At 35.5% G+C, this 20,905-nt stretch overlaps 2 protein-coding genes across 3 annotated transcripts; one reads left to right on the top strand and one right to left on the bottom strand.

Annotated features, from left to right (window-relative positions):
• Positions 1–3,621: 3,621 nt before the first annotated feature.
• Positions 3,622–17,420, bottom strand: LOC102802431 (threonine aspartase 1-like). The gene is made up of 11 exons (XM_006819430.3): positions 17,246–17,420; positions 16,217–16,284; positions 15,903–15,971; positions 10,617–10,737; positions 9,929–10,013; positions 8,760–8,949; positions 8,262–8,381; positions 6,761–6,830; positions 6,382–6,495; positions 5,416–5,561; positions 3,622–4,181 (listed from the first exon to the last, which is right to left on the bottom strand). The coding sequence occupies exons 1-11, from the start codon at positions 17,289–17,291 to the stop codon at positions 4,101–4,103; spliced, it is 1,110 nt and encodes a 369-aa protein (XP_006819493.2). The 5' UTR covers positions 17,292–17,420; the 3' UTR covers positions 3,622–4,100.
• Positions 16,835–20,614, top strand: LOC144356550 (succinate dehydrogenase assembly factor 1, mitochondrial-like). 2 transcript variants are annotated; one of them, XM_085491282.1, is made up of 3 exons: positions 16,837–16,943; positions 17,427–17,558; positions 19,637–20,614. In XM_085491282.1, exon 3 carries the CDS (start codon positions 19,668–19,670, stop codon positions 19,908–19,910), a length of 243 nt encoding a protein of 80 aa, XP_085347408.1. In that variant the 5' UTR covers positions 16,837–16,943; positions 17,427–17,558; positions 19,637–19,667; the 3' UTR covers positions 19,911–20,614. The 2 variants fall into 2 exon arrangements, with proteins under 2 accessions (XP_085347412.1, XP_085347408.1); XM_085491286.1 differs by lacking the exon at positions 17,427–17,558 and having other exon boundaries at positions 16,835–16,943.
• Positions 20,615–20,905: the final 291 nt, after the last annotated feature.

Below are 20,905 nucleotides of genomic sequence, written 5' to 3'. Positions count from 1 at the left end.
ACACGCCGCAATTGTTTTAATCTGTGACGAACTCCCCGATCTTCACACTTATGATACATAGCACCAGCTCCTTGGCGCGATTCGGACGATGATACTGTTCTGGTCATTAATTTATTATTGTTATAACCCGCCTGGTCATGTTACTTAGAATCATTGTTCGAGCTTAATTTTTTATCCTGTTGTTCTTGCAGTATGATTATTCTTGGAAGCCATACTTGCACTAGTCTTTATGCAGATTGTTTCATTAATATGAATATTATGGATACTAAAGTCTCGCATAGCTCTTTGTAAACTGTTATTGTAAATCACACATAATTTGTAAATCCACTTTTGTAGAGCAGAACTTGCACATTGGTTAAATGTATACAATCTGATGAAATGTGTCTTACAGTAGAGTATGGTGCATCTGGTGGAATGTGTCTTACAGCAGAGTATGGTGCATCTGATGGAATGCGTCTTACAGTAGATGGTGCATCTTATGGAATGTATCTAACAGTAGAGTATGGTGCATTATAATTTTCTTTGTTATACATCTGTTTTGTAATCACTGCTTACATACAAGCCATTGAATGTTTTGCCAAGAAAGATATGACCTTTTATGAACTGTTTATAAACACATGTCATCAGTGTAAGCATACATGTTAATTTTTTTTAAAACAACTCAACCACAATTATAATGTTGAGCATCATACAACCATAATATTCAAGGAAAAGAATGAACAAACACTAAGATGTTGAGTTTCAAGTAAGGTTTAATGTCTCATTGTTTATAAACCAATGGAGCCAGCTTAAGGTAGCGAGACTATTATTTGTGTTGAAAATTACGATTTTCACATTTATTTATTAATTGATGAAATGCACTATAAACTTTCATCTGATAAAGTCGACTTAACATAGAATGTCATGTAAGTTGGTTAAAATGTAGATTTTCTGAAGGGAAGCAAGGCAGCCTCAGTAGTGTTTTCCAAAATCAATAACACAGGTTAAATCTGTGTGCCTATAAGCTTCAAAGATAAACTCAAGACAAAGCAATGTTAGGATGTGTTATCAGTAGCTATCTGACACACAATGAGTGTTTCCAAACATTTGAGTGATTTGTCTCCGCCCCTGTTTGTTTCACAGATTAGTCATTTCCATATGAATGTGTCAGACACAAGGTCACACAGCCACTGAAAAAAATCATTGATTTTGGTGTTTTCATATGCCGAATTTATCCAATTATAGCTATCCCATTTCTTTATTTTTTTGGTTTCCAATAGCCTTACACATTTGGATGTCCCTACACATGTTAAAGCAGACCTTGATGGGAAAACAAATTGATTGTGCCGATAAACAAGCTTGAAAATCTTTGCTGTTACTTCATGGACGTTTTCTAGGAGTTTATGTTTTTCAAAATACAAGGTCTTTAACAAAAAATAACGTATACTTATTGTCGTCAGATTAACACCAAATTTTCACAGCTTTAAGGTGACAGTGAGAGGAACTTGAATGTGTCCAGACAAACTATTTCATCGACTATTTACCAACGAGTTGTGGTATGAGTTGGGGGGCAATGCGACTAAAACAGTAATTGAAATTCAGCACACTATTTTTTAAAACGCGTTGCTTGCATAAAACTGACCAGACACATTCAATTTACCAGACTATTGAACAACTAGGAAAAGTGAAAAAACTACTTCTTATCGCCAGCATAAATGCGTAATTATTTTTTTCACAGAAAAAGTAATTTTTCACCTTTGATTGAGTAACGCGTCGTAGATTGCAGATACGGGCATGCAAAATACACCTTTGCAAAGCTTGAAGTCTGGCGATTCTAAAAATATATACTTTCCTGGGTCTATTTGTAGTCATTTGGTCACAATTAGAAGATGAAAACAAGTGAGCAAATAATAGTCCCGCTACCTTAAGTTGTGTCAATTGCACACTCAGCTTGAATAAACAAGTAACCAACATTTGTTATTAGTCCCCGTTCGGACGAAGTCCGAAAACGGGGACTTATAATTCGGTCCCCGTGCGTCCGTTCGGAGTCATATCTCAGAGTCCCTTGGACCGATTCCGTTCATTCTTTGCATGTGCCTAGTACTTTATGTGGGACATCTGCACATGCAGTGGTTTAGCGATTCGATTCAAAATGGCCGACTGGCAGCCATCTTGTTTTTTGAAAATGTTGTATTTTGGACATGCTTTGTCAGTTTTCATTCAAACTTGGTACATAGATTATACATGTTAGGATACATGTCCATGATGATTTATTTCACAATTGGATCAAAGATGGCCGACTGGCAGCCATCTTGTTTTTTGAAAATGTCGTATTTTGGACATGCTTTGTCAGTTTTCATTCAAATTTACTACATAGATTATACATGTTAGGATACATGTCCCCGACCGTCCGTGAGTTCCTGAATCTGTCCGTCCGTGTGTCAGTCTATCCAACGTCATATTTCAGAATCCTGTGGACCGATTCCGTTCATTCTTTGCATGTGCCTAGTACCTTATGTGGGACATATGCACATGCAGTGGTTTAGCGATTCGATTCAAAATGGCCGACTGGCAGCCATCTTGTTTTTTGAAAATGTTGTATTTTGGACATGCTTTGTCAGTTTTCATTCAAACTTGGTACATAGATTATACATGTTAGGATACATGTCCATGATGATTTATTTCACAATTGGATCAAAGATGGCTGACTGGCAGCCATCTTGTTTTTTGAAAATGTCGTATTTTGGACATGCTTTGTCAGTTTTCATTCAAATTTACTACATAGATCATACATGTTAGGATACATGTCCCCGACCGTCCATGAGTTCCTAAGTCTGTCCATCCGTGTGTCCGTCTGTCCCTGTGTCAGTCTATCCAACGTCATATTTCAGAATCCTGTGGACCGATTCCGTTCATTCTTTGCATGTGCCTAGTACCTTATGTGGGACATATGCACATGCAGTGGTTTAGCGATTCGATTCAAAATGGCCGACTGGCAGCCATCTTGTTTTTTGAAAATGTTGTATTTTGGACATGCTTTGTCAGTTGTCATTCAAACTTGGTACATAGATTATACATGTTAGGATACATGTCCATGATGGATCAGAGATGGTCGACTGGCAGGCATCTTGTTTTTGTTTTTTTATGCGGTATCTTGGACGTGCTCTGTCAGTTTTCATTCAAATTTGGCACATACATGTACTTTATACATGTTAGGATGCATATCCATGACAATTTGTTTCAAAATATGGTCAAGGATGGCCGATTGACAGCCATCTGACTTTTTGGCCTTACTACTATATTTCCACAATTTATGTACCATTTTCATTCGTATTTGGCACATACATCATACATATCAGTGTGTTTCATAATCAGATCAAAGATGGCTGAATAACGGCTGTTTTTATTTTGGCCATATTACTATGACACGAAACACGTGCTTTGATGTAAATAAACAATCTGTTGTATACGCCACTTGGAACTCAAGTTTCAAGGACACGCTCGCGACAACCCCTCCGCTTTAATATGACGAGCACAAAGAGAACTTAACGGGGACTGTGTCATTTTCAATGACTTGTTGTGTAGGTAATCCTAGTCCCTGGACGTCCTCGGTACAATTGTCTGTATATTATTTATCGACCCTACAGCTTTCACCAATTTTTATTAGCTTGAATAATACAATTACAGCTAAATTCTTAAGATATTCCAAGTGTCTAGTTCAACTTTACATGTATATATTTATCATTTCCTGCATGAACTACATACATTATGATAGTGTGAATGGGACAGGTTTTACTACAGAGTCAATAGCTCAAAGCCAGATATATCAGAAATATAATAGGCACATGGCCTGGCTTTCATTCGCATATTACGGTATGCCAGGTATGTTGACAAAAGTTATATGGTCGTAAATTCCACTTCCACGTCTGCAATTGTTAACTATGTAGCTCACTAAAGTGAACTGGTCGATGCTGAATTGACAAACCAATAAACCACTTATATTGGTTATTCTATAATCTGGCCAATGCTGCATTGTCACTCAGGTTAACCACTCATAATTGTTATTCCATCATAAGTTTTATTCTAGTTGCTCAAAATGAAAGAGCATGTAGATAAAAGGTCTATCCAACACTGGATATTAGTCCCTCTATTGCAAGTGATTGGCCGGCAATTCCTGTCTCTGGAAGACGAGAGATTCTTGTCTGAAAATAAATAACAGTAGACACATATTTTTTTTCATAACCCAAATTATTATTTATGTTGAATGATTAATTATATGATACTACCTATCATATTGTGATCGAGTTAATGCTCGCACAAAAGGTTATTTTACAGCAAAGTGAGCAATTAACAAATATTTAGTTCTTGTCATTCATTAGTGCCTCATGACTGAAATCTTCACAGATCTTTCGAAAAATGTTGATCACTAATGACTAATGAGACTTAATCACACATCATAGCACACCACAGTGTTCAGATATTTTGCAAGATACTGATTCATGTCTTGTACACACTCAAGTATAAGTACAAGTATAAATCTCTGTCAATACTGATTCTAATCATCCAAAAACACTTATTCTTTTTGGACAGCAGATGGATTTTCATAATTAAGTTCCACTAAAATTGATGGTTCTGTGTGCGAGAATATTAGTATAGTGGATGGATTGTCCATATAATAAACTAGTCACTGATAATGACATACTAGTAGATATATGTATGTGTGATTGGTGCAAGCATGTCGAATATATGGTTTCGGAACGGCATGCTTTGAAACAAAATGGCCAAAAATAGAATGGCGTGCATTACAGAATCTGACAATGCACTACTGAGATCGAAATGGTGCAATTGGGGCAATTTTTGAACATTATGTACCTTAACATGATGACAGTTGGCCATCTTGAAATGGTTCATGGAACAAATGCATGTGTAAATGTCCGATACAACTTCTGATGTACATGTGTATGTGTGAAGTTTGAACTTGATCAGACCAGGCATGTCGGATGTATGAATCCAGAACTACATTATTGGAAACAAAATGGATGCCAGTGAAGTCTGATTTTGACCAATCCAAGCATGTGTGTGATATGGATGGCCACACAGACACTTCATTCAAATAGAGACTAATAGGGCCAGATGTACTTACAGTTTACAGAAATACTGAAGTTAGTGCATACATACATGTACCTTGCAACTAATAGTGTATGATCTCTATCATACCAAGAAATAATCAAAATAATTGACATTGATGACATCATAGAACCTTTGGATTAATAGGTTGGATTATAGGATTATAAAGCTCTTTAAAACTGTGGTCTAAAGAATTTGACATTTAGGGTCAGTAAGGGTATTTTAGCTTAGGTTTACTATATGATGATAATACTATAGGATGATAATACATATCTGAAACAGATACTGTTTGTGGTAAGGATAATTTACCTTGGGTTTACTATCGGAAGACGACATATATCCAATACACATACTATCAGTAGTATGGGCAGATATCAACTCTGCTTTATTGTGTTCATACCTCAATACTAAGGCACCACCATGTTTTCTGTGTACATTGGTGAGAAAGGGAGAATCTGGAAGAAAATATCAAACTGATGGAATGTGACGTATGGTAATGCATTTGATGGCATTGAGTTTTATATGTTAATGCAGGTGACACAAAATTGTATCTATTTTTTGAAACATTGAATCTACATGTATAGATATACCTCACAAACAGCAAGCTTTGAATCATGTATCAGTATGTAAATGTCAACAAATCTATTAATTTGACTGATGTACTTTCTATAACAATCCTTTAACCAATAATTTTCATTTTATAACATATCCATCTGAACTTGAAATCAAAGAAAGCACAAAATCAAATTCTTCTTTCTCATATTTTAATGTCCTCTTTGAATTTGACTGTAAAGTAACATTTCTAGTATAACTGTATAAGAGAGATGACTTTGATTTACGATCATCAATTTTCCTTATATTTGTAGTAATCTCCTTTTCCTTTGTAGTAGTATCTCTTTCTCTTGCATATGGTGCATATATTTCTCATAATGACGTTCAAGTGTTTTTATGGCAGTTATCATAAAATGATGTCAAAATACAAGAAATTACCTCGGCAGATGATCTCCATTTGTTTCAACATCATTCGTTCTATGTAGAAGGCCCCCTCATGAATTGACTACTTGATAGATCTATGGTACATGCTTTCAATAGGGCAGGATATGCTCACTTTTTGAACTTGAGATCACTCTTGACCTTGAGTTCCATATATCATTTATTTTGAATATTAATTTTGTGAATGCTTTAAGACTGTTCATTCCACATCTCATGTATCACATCTGTACTACTCTAAACTTTACAAATCAATGTAATAGGAAATAATCAGACATGACTTGCCTAGAAAATCACACTGAAACACTTTCCTGATGGCTTGATCTAAACATTCACTACCCAGTGCTGATTCAACACATTTTCTTGCCAGCATTGTCTTCAATAGGTGTTCTCCACAACCTTCAACAATTATATACAATATATATAAAACAGAACAAATTGTCATAATTGAAATATAATAATTATTGTTATTTCGTTTTCTTCAAATGTGTATATTAACCATGAACCATAATAAACTTACATCATCACACTGTGCAAAAAAATGCAATCACATTTTTGACTGGACTAAAATTTGGTTGTGTTGTAACTTAAACATTAAATGACTGCCCTTATTTAGCTAACAGCACATGATGTTTAGGGATTGTGGCACTCAGTGAGAACTCACCTGTTGTACTTGAAGCCACTGATGTAGTTGATAACTTCATTGCCCAGCAACCACATCCATACACTGCTGCCTATAATAATATTCATATATTTTTTATCAGTGACAATTATATTATGTCTTTGTATGACTCATAATTGGCAAGATTATCCGATTTGTACTAAAGATAAATATTCAGTTTGATCAGTATCCACATCCTTGCTTGTGATGCATGTAATAGCACATTATGTTAGAAGAAAACAATTACCAATTACATTTATCTAAAAGATCGTTCTGGATGATGTTTTGGATGTTGCATCATATTTTGGGAGATTACCAAAATAAAAGTACTTTTTTCTCATTTCTACGTCTGGTGTCATCACAGACTGGCTTTCTCATACAGTACCGTTAAAATCGTATTACTAATGTACACTAACCAGTGTATCAAAACAAACAAGCAGCCTATCGGCTGAGATAGCTCCGCTGTTAGCAATGCACATTTCAATTAAAGAACTGAAGACATCATTAGAAAATGAACAATATGTATAGTATCAAAGCAATCGGACTTACAGTTTTTAACAAGAAGTCAAAAATATCACTTTCTACCAAAAATGACCAAAATATTCACCAAAATTAGAGAATTGAAGATATCATCACGAAATAAACAAATCTGAGAGAGGTTCACATGTAGTACATATATATGTAGTATCAAAGCAATTGGACTTGCGGTTTTTAACAAAAAGTCGAAAATATCACTTTTTACCAAAAATGATAAAAATATTCACCAAAATTAGAGAATTAAAGATATCATTACAAAATGAACAAATCTGAGAGAGGTCCACATGTAGTACCTATATATGTAATATCAAAGCAATTGCACTTGCGTTTTTTAACAAGAAGTCGAAAATATCACTTTTTACAAAAATGACAAAAATATTCACCAAAATTAGAGAATTGAAGATATCAATATGAAATGAACAAACCTAAGAGAGGTCTACCCAAGGTACATATACACCAAGTATCAAAGCATTCAGGCTTGTAGTTTTCAAGAAGAAGTCGAAAAAGTAAAACATTGACACGGACGACGGACAATCACTCATATGATAAGCTCCGCTCGACAAAGTCGACAGCGGAGCTAAAAAACTAATCAGCATGTATACCGATTGGTCTGCCATTATGACTTGCCACATGCCAACAAAATCAATCGAGAAAAGTCTGTAAAAATACGTCTCACAAACGGAACCCAAAACACAAGTGCTGGTTTCAGATTACATCTGACAAGGACTAATTATTATAAAGATTAAGCTATTTAACCAAACCCACAACTCATGGTATCTGCGTGTTGAATCATACATAATTGGATGATATTGACTTTTGATATTGGTGTAAAATATGCAGCAGAACATCCATTAACTGACAGCAAAAACATGTCACTATGAAATTGACACATATGATTTTGTTAAAAATTACTATTATATTAGATAAAGATAAATATTAATATGTTATCATTTTCTAATTTACGCACCTGTCCTACTCTACCAGGTTGTTTTAGTGATATACCTCCACTAGAAACAGCACTACTAATGTTGCCATGACAATCAATAGATATAGCTCCAACTGTGTCCAAAAGCTCATTATCTATACACTGAAAAAAAAGACAAAATTATGTGAAAACAACTTTTCCAATCATGCCACTTTCCAACATTGTTAAAGGGGAACCGCTCAATCCCATGGATTGCACCAAAAAATCATGGGACACTATTGTTTATGTTGTTAATCTATCTTTTGTAATCCATTGTAATTTTAATCCAGAAAGTAAATTTGTTGTGAGATTAGGCTTAACTGGAAGTGCCTCTTTAAGCTTTAATATCCACCCATTAATTTCATGAGTGATAAGCTGCAATTCACATTTCTTTAGAAGTATGCAATTTTTTACTAAAGAAGCAGAGCATCCTTGAAATTATTTAACTCAAAGTTTATTTGTTGTCACTGCATGCAGGTATAGAATTATTAGTAATCATACCACCATATCTGTTTTCCTCTTTTTATGCACATTTCCAGTGGATGCACAGTCTCTTTTAGTACATGTAAGTAGTTTTTGTCTGTATTTCTTAAAGGATGACAATGCATTCTCTGTGATCATTTTATCTGGATGAATTTCTTCAATTCCATGTTCTTTGGCCCAGGTATATGCCCCATCGCCAGTTAGAAAACTATTATTGAAAAAACAATACACAAACTGCATGAATGCTTAGGTAATATATTTAAAAATCATTTACATTTGACACACCTAAAATGGGTGGTACTTCTTACACAATAGTGAACAATAAAATATAAGTTAAAATTTAGGACAATTTAGGAATGCTTAATAAATAAATTAGCATTACTTTTGATATAAAAGTATAATTTTCAAAATCTCCTAATGTTGACATGTGAATGGGTACCAGATTATTATCTTAAATTTACACTGTGTTAATGTGCTTATAAATCAAATAGGTTTATCCGTCATTACACGACCAAGATCAAGTTCTGTTATGGCAAAAATACTTGATTTTGATTAATTTTCAAGATTAAAGTAACTGCTATCCTGAATCTGGTCATCAAAAAAAAAAAATAATAATTATGTGGAATATGATATACAATGTATATATGACATTTGAACATGATTGGTCAAGGCATGTCAAAGATATAGCTCTGAAACAGCAGTCAATAAAACAAAATGATCAACAACCAGTCATTCTGAATCTGATTTGAAAAACAAAATGATGTGCAGCAATTTGAACAAAATCCTATTATACATGACCAAGATCTGGTTATGGAATGGCAGAAGAGCTTGATTTTGATGATTTTTTAATGGTTGATCTTCGAATGGTTATTTTTTGTTTTATTGAGGGGGGGGGGAGGCAAATACAAAATGAAAAACAAATCAATGGAAAAATGTCTTTTGTAATGTCTTGTTTTTGTACCAGATTTGAACACAATTGCTTAAGGTGTATCAAAGAAATCATGTTGGATGAACAGACAGATGAATACCTACACAGAACCAACAACTTAAGTCCCTCATTTCATTTCCTGCATGTCCGCCAACATCTACAACCTATTGCAGTGTTATTACTGTAGCAAGAGAATTCTCTCTATTCTATGTACCCAATTAGACACAGTCAAAATGTCACAATAAATGCAATGCCCTACCATGGGGGAACTCTTCCAAGTGATAACAAGCCTTTGTTTTCTTCAGTCAGCAAACAATGTGCCACTTTTATTGGATTCTTTATACCTGCAACATATTAACACTACTTTAGATTGTGTCATTTCTCTTTATCTTCATTATGTTTGATAAAGGGGCATGGAATAAACTAGAGAAAAATTATACTGCTTTTAACATACGATCAATGAAAATGAACTGAACTCATTTAGGTAAAACAAACATTTGTACATTATATTACAAAGATTAATTCATGAAATCTTCAATATATAGAGGGTATCTAATGAATAACCCAACAATATCAGATTTATTTAATTAGAGTAGTTAATTACTACACAAGTTTAATGAATCTGATAATGTAGGGTCATGTATTTGATATTCCATAACCCATGTATCAATTAATGCAATTATTGAAATTTGTGAGTGCATACTCTGGACATCGTTCTGGCTCATTTGCAGGAAAGATTGCTGTTCATGAACATCAATTATTATTAGTGAACCCTATTGCGATTGGAAAATATAGTTCAACGCGTGGAGAACACTGATTTTCAGTAATGCTTGCTGATTACATACATGAACACATGCAATATATCCCAGATTATACAACTTGTACTTGTAATAATTGATTGATTACCAGTAAATAATCCATCTGGCATTCAGAGTAGTTATGTGTACCTTTGATCGCACCAACAGCTCCATATCCTAAAGTAGTTGCATCCATTATACTTGCATCACATTCCACAGTACCATCCATTGTCAGGCAGGATCCAATGCCTGCATTAGTACATGGATAATCCTATATGGGGAGATAATGTATTGTCAGGCAGAATCCAATGCCTTAGTATATGCATGGAACTATAAACCCTATAGTTCCATGGTATATGCATGGAAGGTAGTAACGGAAGGAGCCAAGACGCTATTGTTTTAGCTTTACCGTAAGATTGTTTGTCAATGTTTGTTCACAAACATTGGTTTTTGTTAGCTCTTGGCACTTTCTTACAATGGGTTATGCTACACTGTAATCTCGAGCATTCGGTAATATTCGGAGCATGTTCAGTAGCAGGATAGACAAGCTGCACATGCACAAGATTGACAATGACATCAAGTTGGAATAGAAAATTGGCAGATATAACATCGATTGAAGAACAACTGATGAGCTATCATGAATCTTTTTGTATTTGTAATGCCATGGTGATGAGACGTAATCAAGACTGCCTGTGACAATGATTGCATTATTCAATGGTACCAGTGTCAGTGTGTGGGTTTGACGCCCAAAACAGTTTAAAATTTGCGACCACCAGGCATCGGCGAACACCACCAGAAAAGATAGTATCAAAAGAAGGGCATGCCTAGACAATTTCTCTGCGATATTATTATTTTAGGAGTTCTTAGGGATTTTTGTTGTAGACGCTCAAAATCTTGTTCTTGTTACAATTGCTAATAATGAAAACATGTGAAATCAAACGTTCATCTGTTGAATTTCTGGTTGTGAAATACATGTACGTATTTTGACCTGTCACACCTAAACAAACCGAGTGCACACATCCGATGGTCGTTTCATAATGCACATACATTTTATGGTCACGTTAAAAATCAGTGAGGTTATATCATAGTCTGCTAACTCGTTACTTGTGTAAACAATCGCAAACTATCATGGACATCAAAGATGAGCTAGACAATATCCTTATCAGGATTAACTTGGGTTGAAACAAAAGGAAATAAGCCAGTTAAGAGGCTTAATTGGCCACTTGAAAGGCATCTTCTGTTAGTATAAATATACATATGTTAATATTGTATCAAGCATGTTACAAACAATGTGCAATTACATGTATGTAAATGTATCGAAATGGGCGTAGTGCGAGTGGTTAGTGCTAGTAGCACTAATCCGAAAAAGTACTAGATCTAGTGCTAAAATGGCACTAGATCTAGCGCTAAAATGGCACTAGATCTAGTGCTAAAATGTGCACAGTGCGAGTGGCATTGTTATCGCATTGTCAACGACGTCGAATAATAGGAGGGGCATCAACAACCACTTTCATATGCAAACTGCAAACAGTATAAAACATTGGCAATATGCGTGAGATGTCCATAATAATACTTTCTTTATATAATACCGGATTCTGCCGTAAATTCGCCCATCCGAAAAATCGCCCTGGGGATTTCACGGCTGATGTGCGCTTATTTGGGGTTCAAAATATAAAAAAAAAATAATCAAATATTTTGGGGGGACATTTTCATTGTATCCAACTACACAGACTTTCTACGCCGTGAGTTGGGCCACCCAAGACGAAAGAAACTATTGCAGAATTAACAATAATTAATAATTATGCTGAATTAAAAAGTAGACCACCTGAAATGTCATTAAAGTGTCGCCCAGTGTCATTTTTCAAATACATTTGTTTTTATTTTATTGGTAACAAAAGTATATTTTAAACGACGTTTCTAATAAAAACGAACACAACGGCATTAACAATCCCGGCAAGCGATCACAGATGCTCAATCCGGACATGCTACGTAGTACGTTTCACAAACGTTGATTATTAGTCAGTAGTGATTATAATAACGCAAAAAAAAAAAAATTCGATAATTTTTATGAAATTCAAATAAAATTCAACTTAGTTTCATTGTAAGCAAATGATATAAACGGTCGATGCGGTAGGGTATCCGCCATGCGCTTCTCTTGCATGAGTTGAGCTAATAGGTCAAATCGCAAATTAACCAATCAAAATGCTGGACGATGCCAACGCGTTCAAATCACCATAGCTCATTTAAATATGTTAATGTTATTGAACGCAACGCGGAAGAGATTTGACGATGTTGTAGTACGCTCTTTTGGCTTGGATTTTGATGGGAAAATGGTATGATTTTTTTTTAAATAAAAAAATAGTTGTTTTCAAAGATGAACTTAGCATAAGAAGAATAATTTCACATTGTTTACAGTGATAACAGCTCTTTGTCCAAACAGAGCTTACGCTAGTCAAAATAAACACGCTCTTGAATAAAAACTTAAATAGACTGATTTAGGCGTCAGGAACGATTGAAATGTCCGATAAATTACGACAAAATATTTTAAAAAATAAATTTAAAAACTGCCGAAAAATCGCCCTGGACGATTTCTTGGTCCCATTTTTTTTAACGCGACCATACACTGGGTTTGTTTAGCTGTGAGGGTTAAAATACGTATTTCACAACCGGAAATTCAACAGATGAACTTGTTACTTCACATGTTTTAATTATTAGCAACTGTAACAAGAACAAGATTTCGAGAGTCTACAACAAAAAATCCTAAGGGCTTCTAAAAAATATTATTGCAGAGAAAGTGTCTAGACATACATAATATGATCACGTTAAAAAACAAGTCATTGTCAATGACACGTCCCCGTTCCGTTCATATTTGAGTGACATATACATTCAAAGCAGATCATGACCGAAATGCACCTGCATATGTACAACACATTGTGCTAAATCTGAACAAAATCCATCCATGCATGACTGAGATCCGGTTCTGGAATTGTGAAAATACGTGATTTTGATGCATTTTCGGCCTTAAATTGGCCATCATTCCGCTATTGTTAAGCAGATCATGAAACAAATGCACATATCTATTTGTGACATGATGTACCATGTGTGTGTGAAGTTTGAACTTGATCAATCCAGACATGTCTTGGATACGGATCCAGAACTGAATTCTTTAACAAAATGGCCGCCAGTCGGCCATTTCGAACTTGATCCGAAAAAAAAAAAAGACGTGCATCAAGGTCCTATTATGTTTAATGTATGTACCAAATTTGAACAAAATCCATCCATGCATAACTGAGATATGGGTCCGGAATGGTGAAAATGTGCGATTTCAATGCATTTTCGGCCTTAAAGCGGCCCCCATTTGGCTATCGTTAATGAGATCATGAAACAAATGCACATACATATTTGTGACATGATGTACCTTGTGTGTGTGAAGTTTGAACTTGATCAATCCAGACATGTCTCGGATACGGATCCAGAACTGAATTCTTTAAAACAAAATGGCCGCCAGTCGGCTATTTCGAACTTGATCCGAAAAAAAAAAATGACGTGCATCAAGGTCCTATTATGTTTAATGTATGTACCAAATTTGAACAAAATCCATCCATGCATAACTGAGATATGGGTCCGGAATGGTGAAAAAGTGTGATTTCAATGCATTTCGGCCTTAAAGCGGCCCCCATTTGGCTATCGTTAATGAGATCATGAAACAAATGCACATACATATTTGTGACATGATGTACCTTGTGTGTGTGAAGTTTGAACTTGATCAATCCAGACATGTCTCGGATACGGATCCAGAACTGAATTCTTTAAAACAAAATGGCCGCCAGTCGGCTATTTCGAACTTGATCCGAAAAAAAAAATGACGTGCATCAAGGTCCTATTATGTCTAATGTATGTACCAAATTTGAACAAAATCCATCCATGCATAACTGAGATATGGGTCCGGAATGGTGAAAATGTGCGATTTCAATGCATTTTCGGCCTTAAAGCGGCCCCCATTTGGCTATCGTTAATGAGATCATGAAACAAATGCACATACATATTTGTGACATGATGTACCTTGTGTGTGTGAAGTTTGAACTTGATCAATCCAGACATGTCTCGGATACGGATCCAGAACTGAATTCTTTAAAACAAAATGGCCGCCAGTCGGCTATTTCGAACTTGATCCGAAAAAAAAAATGACGTGCATCAAGGTCCTATTATGTTTAATGTATGTACCAAATTTGAATGAAATCCGTCCATGCATAACTGAGATCCGGGTCCGGAATGGTGAAAATGTGCGATTTCAATGCATTTTCGGCCTTAAAGCGGCTGCCATTTGGCTATCGTTAATGAGATCATGAAACAAATGCACATACATATTTGTGACATGATGTATCTTGTGTGTGTGAAGTTTGAACTCGATCAATCCAAGCATGTCTCAGATACGGATCCAGAACTGAATTCTTTAAAACAAAATGGCCGCCAGTCGGCCATTTCGAACCCGATTCAAAAAAAAAATGACGTGCATCAAGGTCCTATTATGTTTAATGTATGTACCAAATTTGAACAAAATCCGTCCATGCATAACTGAGATCCGGGTCCGGAATGGTGAAAATGTGCGATTTTGATGCATTTTCGGCCTTAAAATGGCCGCTATTCGGCTATCGTTAATCGGATCATGAAAAAAATGCATGTGCATATGTCCCATATAATGTGTGATGTATGAGTGAAGTTTGAACTTAATCGGTCCATGCATGTTCGAGATACAGGTGATCACGGACGGACGGACGCACGGACGGACGGACGCACACAGGGCAAAACATAAGTCCCCGTTTTCGGACTGCGTCCGAACGGGGACTAATTAAAAAATCGGCGAGGTTACATCATATTCCGTTAGTTCCTCCATGATACAATGTAACAACAGGATTGCGTGAAAATCGCAGTACACGCACAACCCACCAAGCTTTACTGGGACCCGGGACTTCCCCACGATACCATTTCATACAGTATATCTATTCACAATTTGTAAAAATTGCGCAGTTCGACCTGCAGTTTCACTGTTTCAGCTAGTTTCCCGGCCGATCGCGTTGTTCCAAAGGTCTATTAGTATTACAACAAACGTGGACAATGACATTCTCAATTTTCCCACTGTAGCACATTTCCAATGAATGAAAGATACAACAATTTTACGTAAATATTAATTTATTTTCAGAGAATCACGGGATGTCTTGACGTCGTTGACAACGCAATATCAATGCCACTCGCACTATGTACATTTTAGCACTAGATCTAGTGCCGTTTTTGCACTAGATCTAGTGCCATTTTAGCACTAGATCTAGTAGTTTTTCGGATTAGTGCTACTAGCACTAACCACTCGCACTATGTCCATTTCGACAGATTTACATACCTCGTAATTACAAAGAAAGTATAGTACGTACATGTATTTACCTCTAATATAGCTATGGCATTCATCACAGCATCAACAGCAGTGTTACCCTCTTTAATCAACTTCATTGTCTGAAGGAATATAGCATTGCAATGAATCATGTCAACAGTGAAAAACTCAGTTTATAAGCAGGTTTTCTTTATTTACTCATAGAGTGTTTTTGTACTTCAGCAGACAGTCATTTTGCACTGTGAATCAATAGCTACATGTACACCTCAACAATTCTGCTCACAGTACTTTACAGATGCCTTTAAATCCCTATTATGTCAAAACTAGGACATAACACACGCACATAGATGTATTAATAAGTTCATACTTGTTGACATGCATGCTGACATGCTTTCTTGTATTCTTCACTTTTAGATGGTGAATGATATCCTGCACCTACAGGAGACATGGGAGACAATAAGGTTCAAGCACTGTAGCCATACACAGCAAATATACATTTTGAAACCAAATGTGGGGACTAACGATGTATGGTATCATTCAACAAGTTTTCGTGTATATTTTCAGTGTGATGTGTGATGACCACGTCAAATTAGTCTCTGAAAGAAAATTTAGTGGGGTGAAAGTTCACCTGTAACAGTTAATTGTAAATTATCAATTATCAGTGTATATATGTATTTAAATTAATGTTGTAATTATGCTAATTAGTCAATAAACATTTTAAAACAGACTGACATAATCAGCTTATTCAGTTAACATGTCTACATGTTTATATTAATTTATAATTTTTAAAATATTTAATCAACATATTTAATCAAATACCACCCATTAATTTTAAAAATTTGTTGTAGTCACTCATATTCATGAAGTTTATAATGTGTGTAGTACTAGTAGTATCTTCAATACAGTTGAGCAAGGCTAACCGAGTCGTGACCTCGACATGGTTCGTAACCAGCCTTGTGATTGGTTGTTGACAAATGCTGAACAGGCCACGCCTCCAACTGTGCCGTGCGTTCGGGCAAACCGTTAGGAATTCCTAAATGGAGTCAATTTGTGTAGTTTTCTTGATTTATTCTTCAGATATCGGTAAAATGTAGGTAAGGCTTTGGCGAAATTCGAAGGAGCAACTAATATTCTTCAACCTGGTATTTTTTTTTGATTTTATTTTTCATTCTTTTCGTCTGTTTTTTCGAGTTTAAAAAATGTGAGCTGGCTGGAGCCTTCATCCCTTGTCTATTTCTTACACTAGATACCAGCCGATACCCCCCCCCCCCCGCGCTCATAGGGAGTGCGTACAGTTGATCATAGTTCCTGGGCTCCCTGTGCTCTGACAATGCCGTGGACATATTCCACCTTGCTTCTGTAGTTCAATGAATTTTCGTTGATAAACACTACATACCTACATGAACTGCAATGAATCCGGTCTTAGTTGATAATGTATCCATCGGCACAAAATCGCGGGGTCAATGCACAGTCAATGTAGATAATAACAGAAGCTGTGATAAACCAAAGACAATAAACATTATCACATGTACATAATCAAATGAACGCAGCCATCTTGTCTTTTCCCACAATGCAAGTACACTTCCTGTTCATCAGCTGATTGACTGGTGTATTCCTGAGTCCTGGTGCTTTATGACTGGTATTCATGGCAGTACATGGTTGGTGGAATCAGCAGTGATGCTTTTATTCAGATAACAACAAATATACATGTGAGTTATTGAAACAGTGACATTTTTCATGTAAGACGACAAAATCAAGAAGCCACAGATCATAGTCGGCGGGTCAGCGTGACGGAATTTTCTGAATAGTCTGTGCACAGATCCGTAGTTGTATTTTTTCTTTATGATAAAGCATTTAACTATATTATACATCTATTATAACGACAATCTGTGCTCATTTGTTCTAAAATATGAATACCTACCAAAATGTGAATACCTACGTACAATGGCAAACATATACTTGCTTTCCTTTTTTTATTTACTTTAATATTGACTCTTAAACAATCCCGGGAGGGAAATAAAATGGTCACAAAGTACAAGGAGAAAAAAAAAATATATATATATATAAAAAACAATATACTGAATAACAAATACAATCACTAAATTACTAAATAATACAAAATCTCTAAAATACTAACTATATAAAATTACTAAATTGACAGCAGGCATTAAGATGTCAACTAAGATCCTGCTTCCTGACTTCAAAGCTTTTACTTATAAACTGTGCTACTGGTATAATCAGAGGTACATTACTTGGGGTTTGCAACGCGCATAGTACTGTATGGTGACATCATGTCAAGATCCCATTCAAGTCTTATCTCGTAGATAGCGAGACTGATGCTACGACCTTCAAACATGAAATAGGCGGTTTGTAATAATCAATAAAACATGTATTACCACACTCATAGTGAAAAAAATTTAATACATCAAAAATGTACAGAAAATAAAGTCATCGTACCTGGACATTCCAGTATCCTAGTTACCTTGGGCATGCGCATTCGCATTTTTCTGAGTTGGAATGCTTATGCGAGAGCGAGATTGAAATGGGATCTTGGTATCATGTCACCGTAGTTGCAAACCCCAAGTAATGTACCTCTGGTATAATAATGTTTTCATTCTGTAACAATTCCATGAATTTTTTCTCTGCATGTTTATTTTCAAATGCTGGGATCATATCATTAGCTTTATTGAATAGTAATCACAACTAATCTTTATTATTAGTAGTTTTCACGCTACACGAGAAGTATGGCTATGATTTAAGCTGACTAGGCTAATCTCACATGTTTGCATTTTGGCTGAACGCCACTGCATCTACACACTAGGAGGGCCAGTCCTTAGCATGGGCTGTTAATGAAAAATCCAAACACTTCTAAATTTAGCTTGCATATCCTGGTAAGCATTTTTTTCTGTTTCTCTGCAAAGAGTCCAACTGTCTCAAGATTTCGCTGTCTTTCCATATACCCAGTAAAGCTTTTGTATCTTTGTCGCTTGGTTGCCATTTTGGAAATGAGAAAGTTGGATATATTTGATCATGTGCTAATATTCACACCCAAAGGTTGCCACAGAGGGCCCTGGACTAAGCATTCGCTCACACTTTGTTAGTCTGTGCTAAAGGTCTGGAGCACGTCTTAAAATCGAATCAGATTTTACCCATACTCAGCATTCCTTAGCCCATGCTTAGTGTTCATGCACGTTTTCTTAGCACAGGCTCAGGAATTTGACCTCTTAGCCCATGCTAAGGAGCTGTATGTGAACACAACTATTAACAGATAGAAACATTGTACATGTATTTCTAAGGATGCAATAAAGTTACTTACTAATACTAACTGATACTAACTGGTCTAATATGTGCAACAAGGTCCTACCTAACAGCAAACTTTACTAAAGGATAAACCCCAGTCGTTTATTGTATGACAAGAGGTTAATGTGTCAATTGTCAAATTAAGTTATTTTTATTTCAAGATTATAGTGTAATTAATTAATGTTCTAAAAAATTGTAATACTGGTAATTTCTGAATATTGGAAACACAGTAAATATTGTTGCAAGGACATGTTGCGCTTTTCACTTGTATGTATGATTGTTTTGTTGCCAATATAAAAAGAAAGTCACCCTGCACTAGATCATAAGCCTAACCGAAGACAAAGGCACGAATGTGTATCGGGACCAATGGGAATTGGAACAAAAGTGAATTGGGATGAATCAACTGAAAAACTGATTTTCAAATAAAATTTAAATGCACTTTTTTAAAGATACAGTCTAATAATAAACAAATTTTCTTTATTTTCAGTTTTTTTAAACCTCTGCTTTTCTTCAATGCAATGATGGTGAGACACAGTAAACTACAAAAGCAGGTACTAGCCATATACAGGCAGTTACTGAGAGTGGCCTCTACAAAACCAGGTGCCAAAATTCACATTCAGAATGAATTCCGTAGTAACATGGACATACCGAGGACAGATACTCTGAGGATTGAGTTTTTACTAAGAAGAGCACAACGTCAGTTAGAAATGTTACAAACAGGTTCTATTGACAGGGTTGGGAGTTTCAAAAATGATGATTGAAAAAAATAAAGATGAGAAAAACCCCTACACAAAATGCTGAAAGAAGATTACATGCAGTAAAGTTTCTAACAAACTATTTCATTGTGAGTTTGGTTTCACCCGCACTGCAATATTTTTAACAGTTATTTTTCTTCTGACTTGACTGATTATGAATTTTGACATAGTTTATGTTTGATATTGTTTCTGTAAAACATTTTTTTATAACTAGTATTTTTTATTTTCCTGAAATGTATGTTTTAAAGCGCGGTGGTCGTTGCGCAGCGCGTGTTCGAATTTCATGTAAATAAACAATGTATTTTACACGGGTTGTATACGTCGCTATGAGTCTCATATCGAACAGGACGCGACGCGGCGACTACCGCCCTTTAAGTAATTGTGTGTTAAAATACAACACATGGTCCTTTGTAATTTGGCTAAAGTATTTATTTATAAAAACTTTATTACACAACTGGACCATTAGTGTTTTTTCCCCATGTATCACTAATTTAGCAGCTTTTCAGCTCTTTGCATTCATGTTCCAACACTATGCAAGATCAGTCTGTCACCTTTACTGCAGCTCCTTCGAATAAACAATTGCTGCAATCCATCCATTAACTGGTTTCACTCAAGATAGGTTCACAGAGTGCTCAAGTTCAGATGGACGAGATAAAGAAAGTACAATAAAGTACAAAGCAAATAAAGAGCAGATTGAACACAATCTCAAAGTCATTGTCCGATATTGTTTTTTCAGAATCACACATTTGTATTACCATTAGTAAGAATGATCAGTATAAACACAGTAATGTTGTCAATATTTCCCGCATTGGTATTACTACTTGATCAGTAACAAATTGTGTTGCAGGGATCCCCGAAAAGAGCTCTTTAGTTCATGCCAACAAACAGCTAAGTTATTCCCGCATAACAGAAATTATTACAAGTAGATTGGCATTTGTTATTCTGAACACTTTTGTTTTTGGTGTTACAAGAGACATGGTCGCAGAGACTTGATTGGGCTA

The sequence above is a fragment of the Saccoglossus kowalevskii genome, chromosome 2 (assembly GCF_978046115.1).
Source record: "Saccoglossus kowalevskii chromosome 2, keSacKowa6.1, whole genome shotgun sequence".
NCBI classification, from domain to species: Eukaryota; Metazoa; Hemichordata; class Enteropneusta; family Harrimaniidae; genus Saccoglossus; species Saccoglossus kowalevskii.
The sequence above is the reverse complement of the archived record's forward strand: the minus strand, read 5'-3'. Positions and strand labels throughout refer to the sequence as shown.

Bases quoted from the DNA above. Each gene is read 5' to 3' on its own strand.
- LOC144356550 (XM_085491286.1), top strand. From the start codon at position 19,668: ATGATGGTGAGACACAGTAAACTACAAAAGCAGGTACTAGCCATATAC.
- LOC102802431 (XM_006819430.3), bottom strand. From the start codon at position 17,291: ATGGATACATTATCAACTAAGACCGGATTCATTGCAGTTCATGTAG. The intron at 16,285-17,245 runs GTATGTAGTGTT...TGTCTCCTGTAG, and splicing joins ATTCATTGCAGTTCATGTAG to GTGCAGGATATCATTCACCA. The intron at 5,562-6,381 runs GCAAGTCATGTC...ATTTTCTTCCAG, and splicing joins GTTTCAGTGTGATTTTCTAG to ATTCTCCCTTTCTCACCAAT.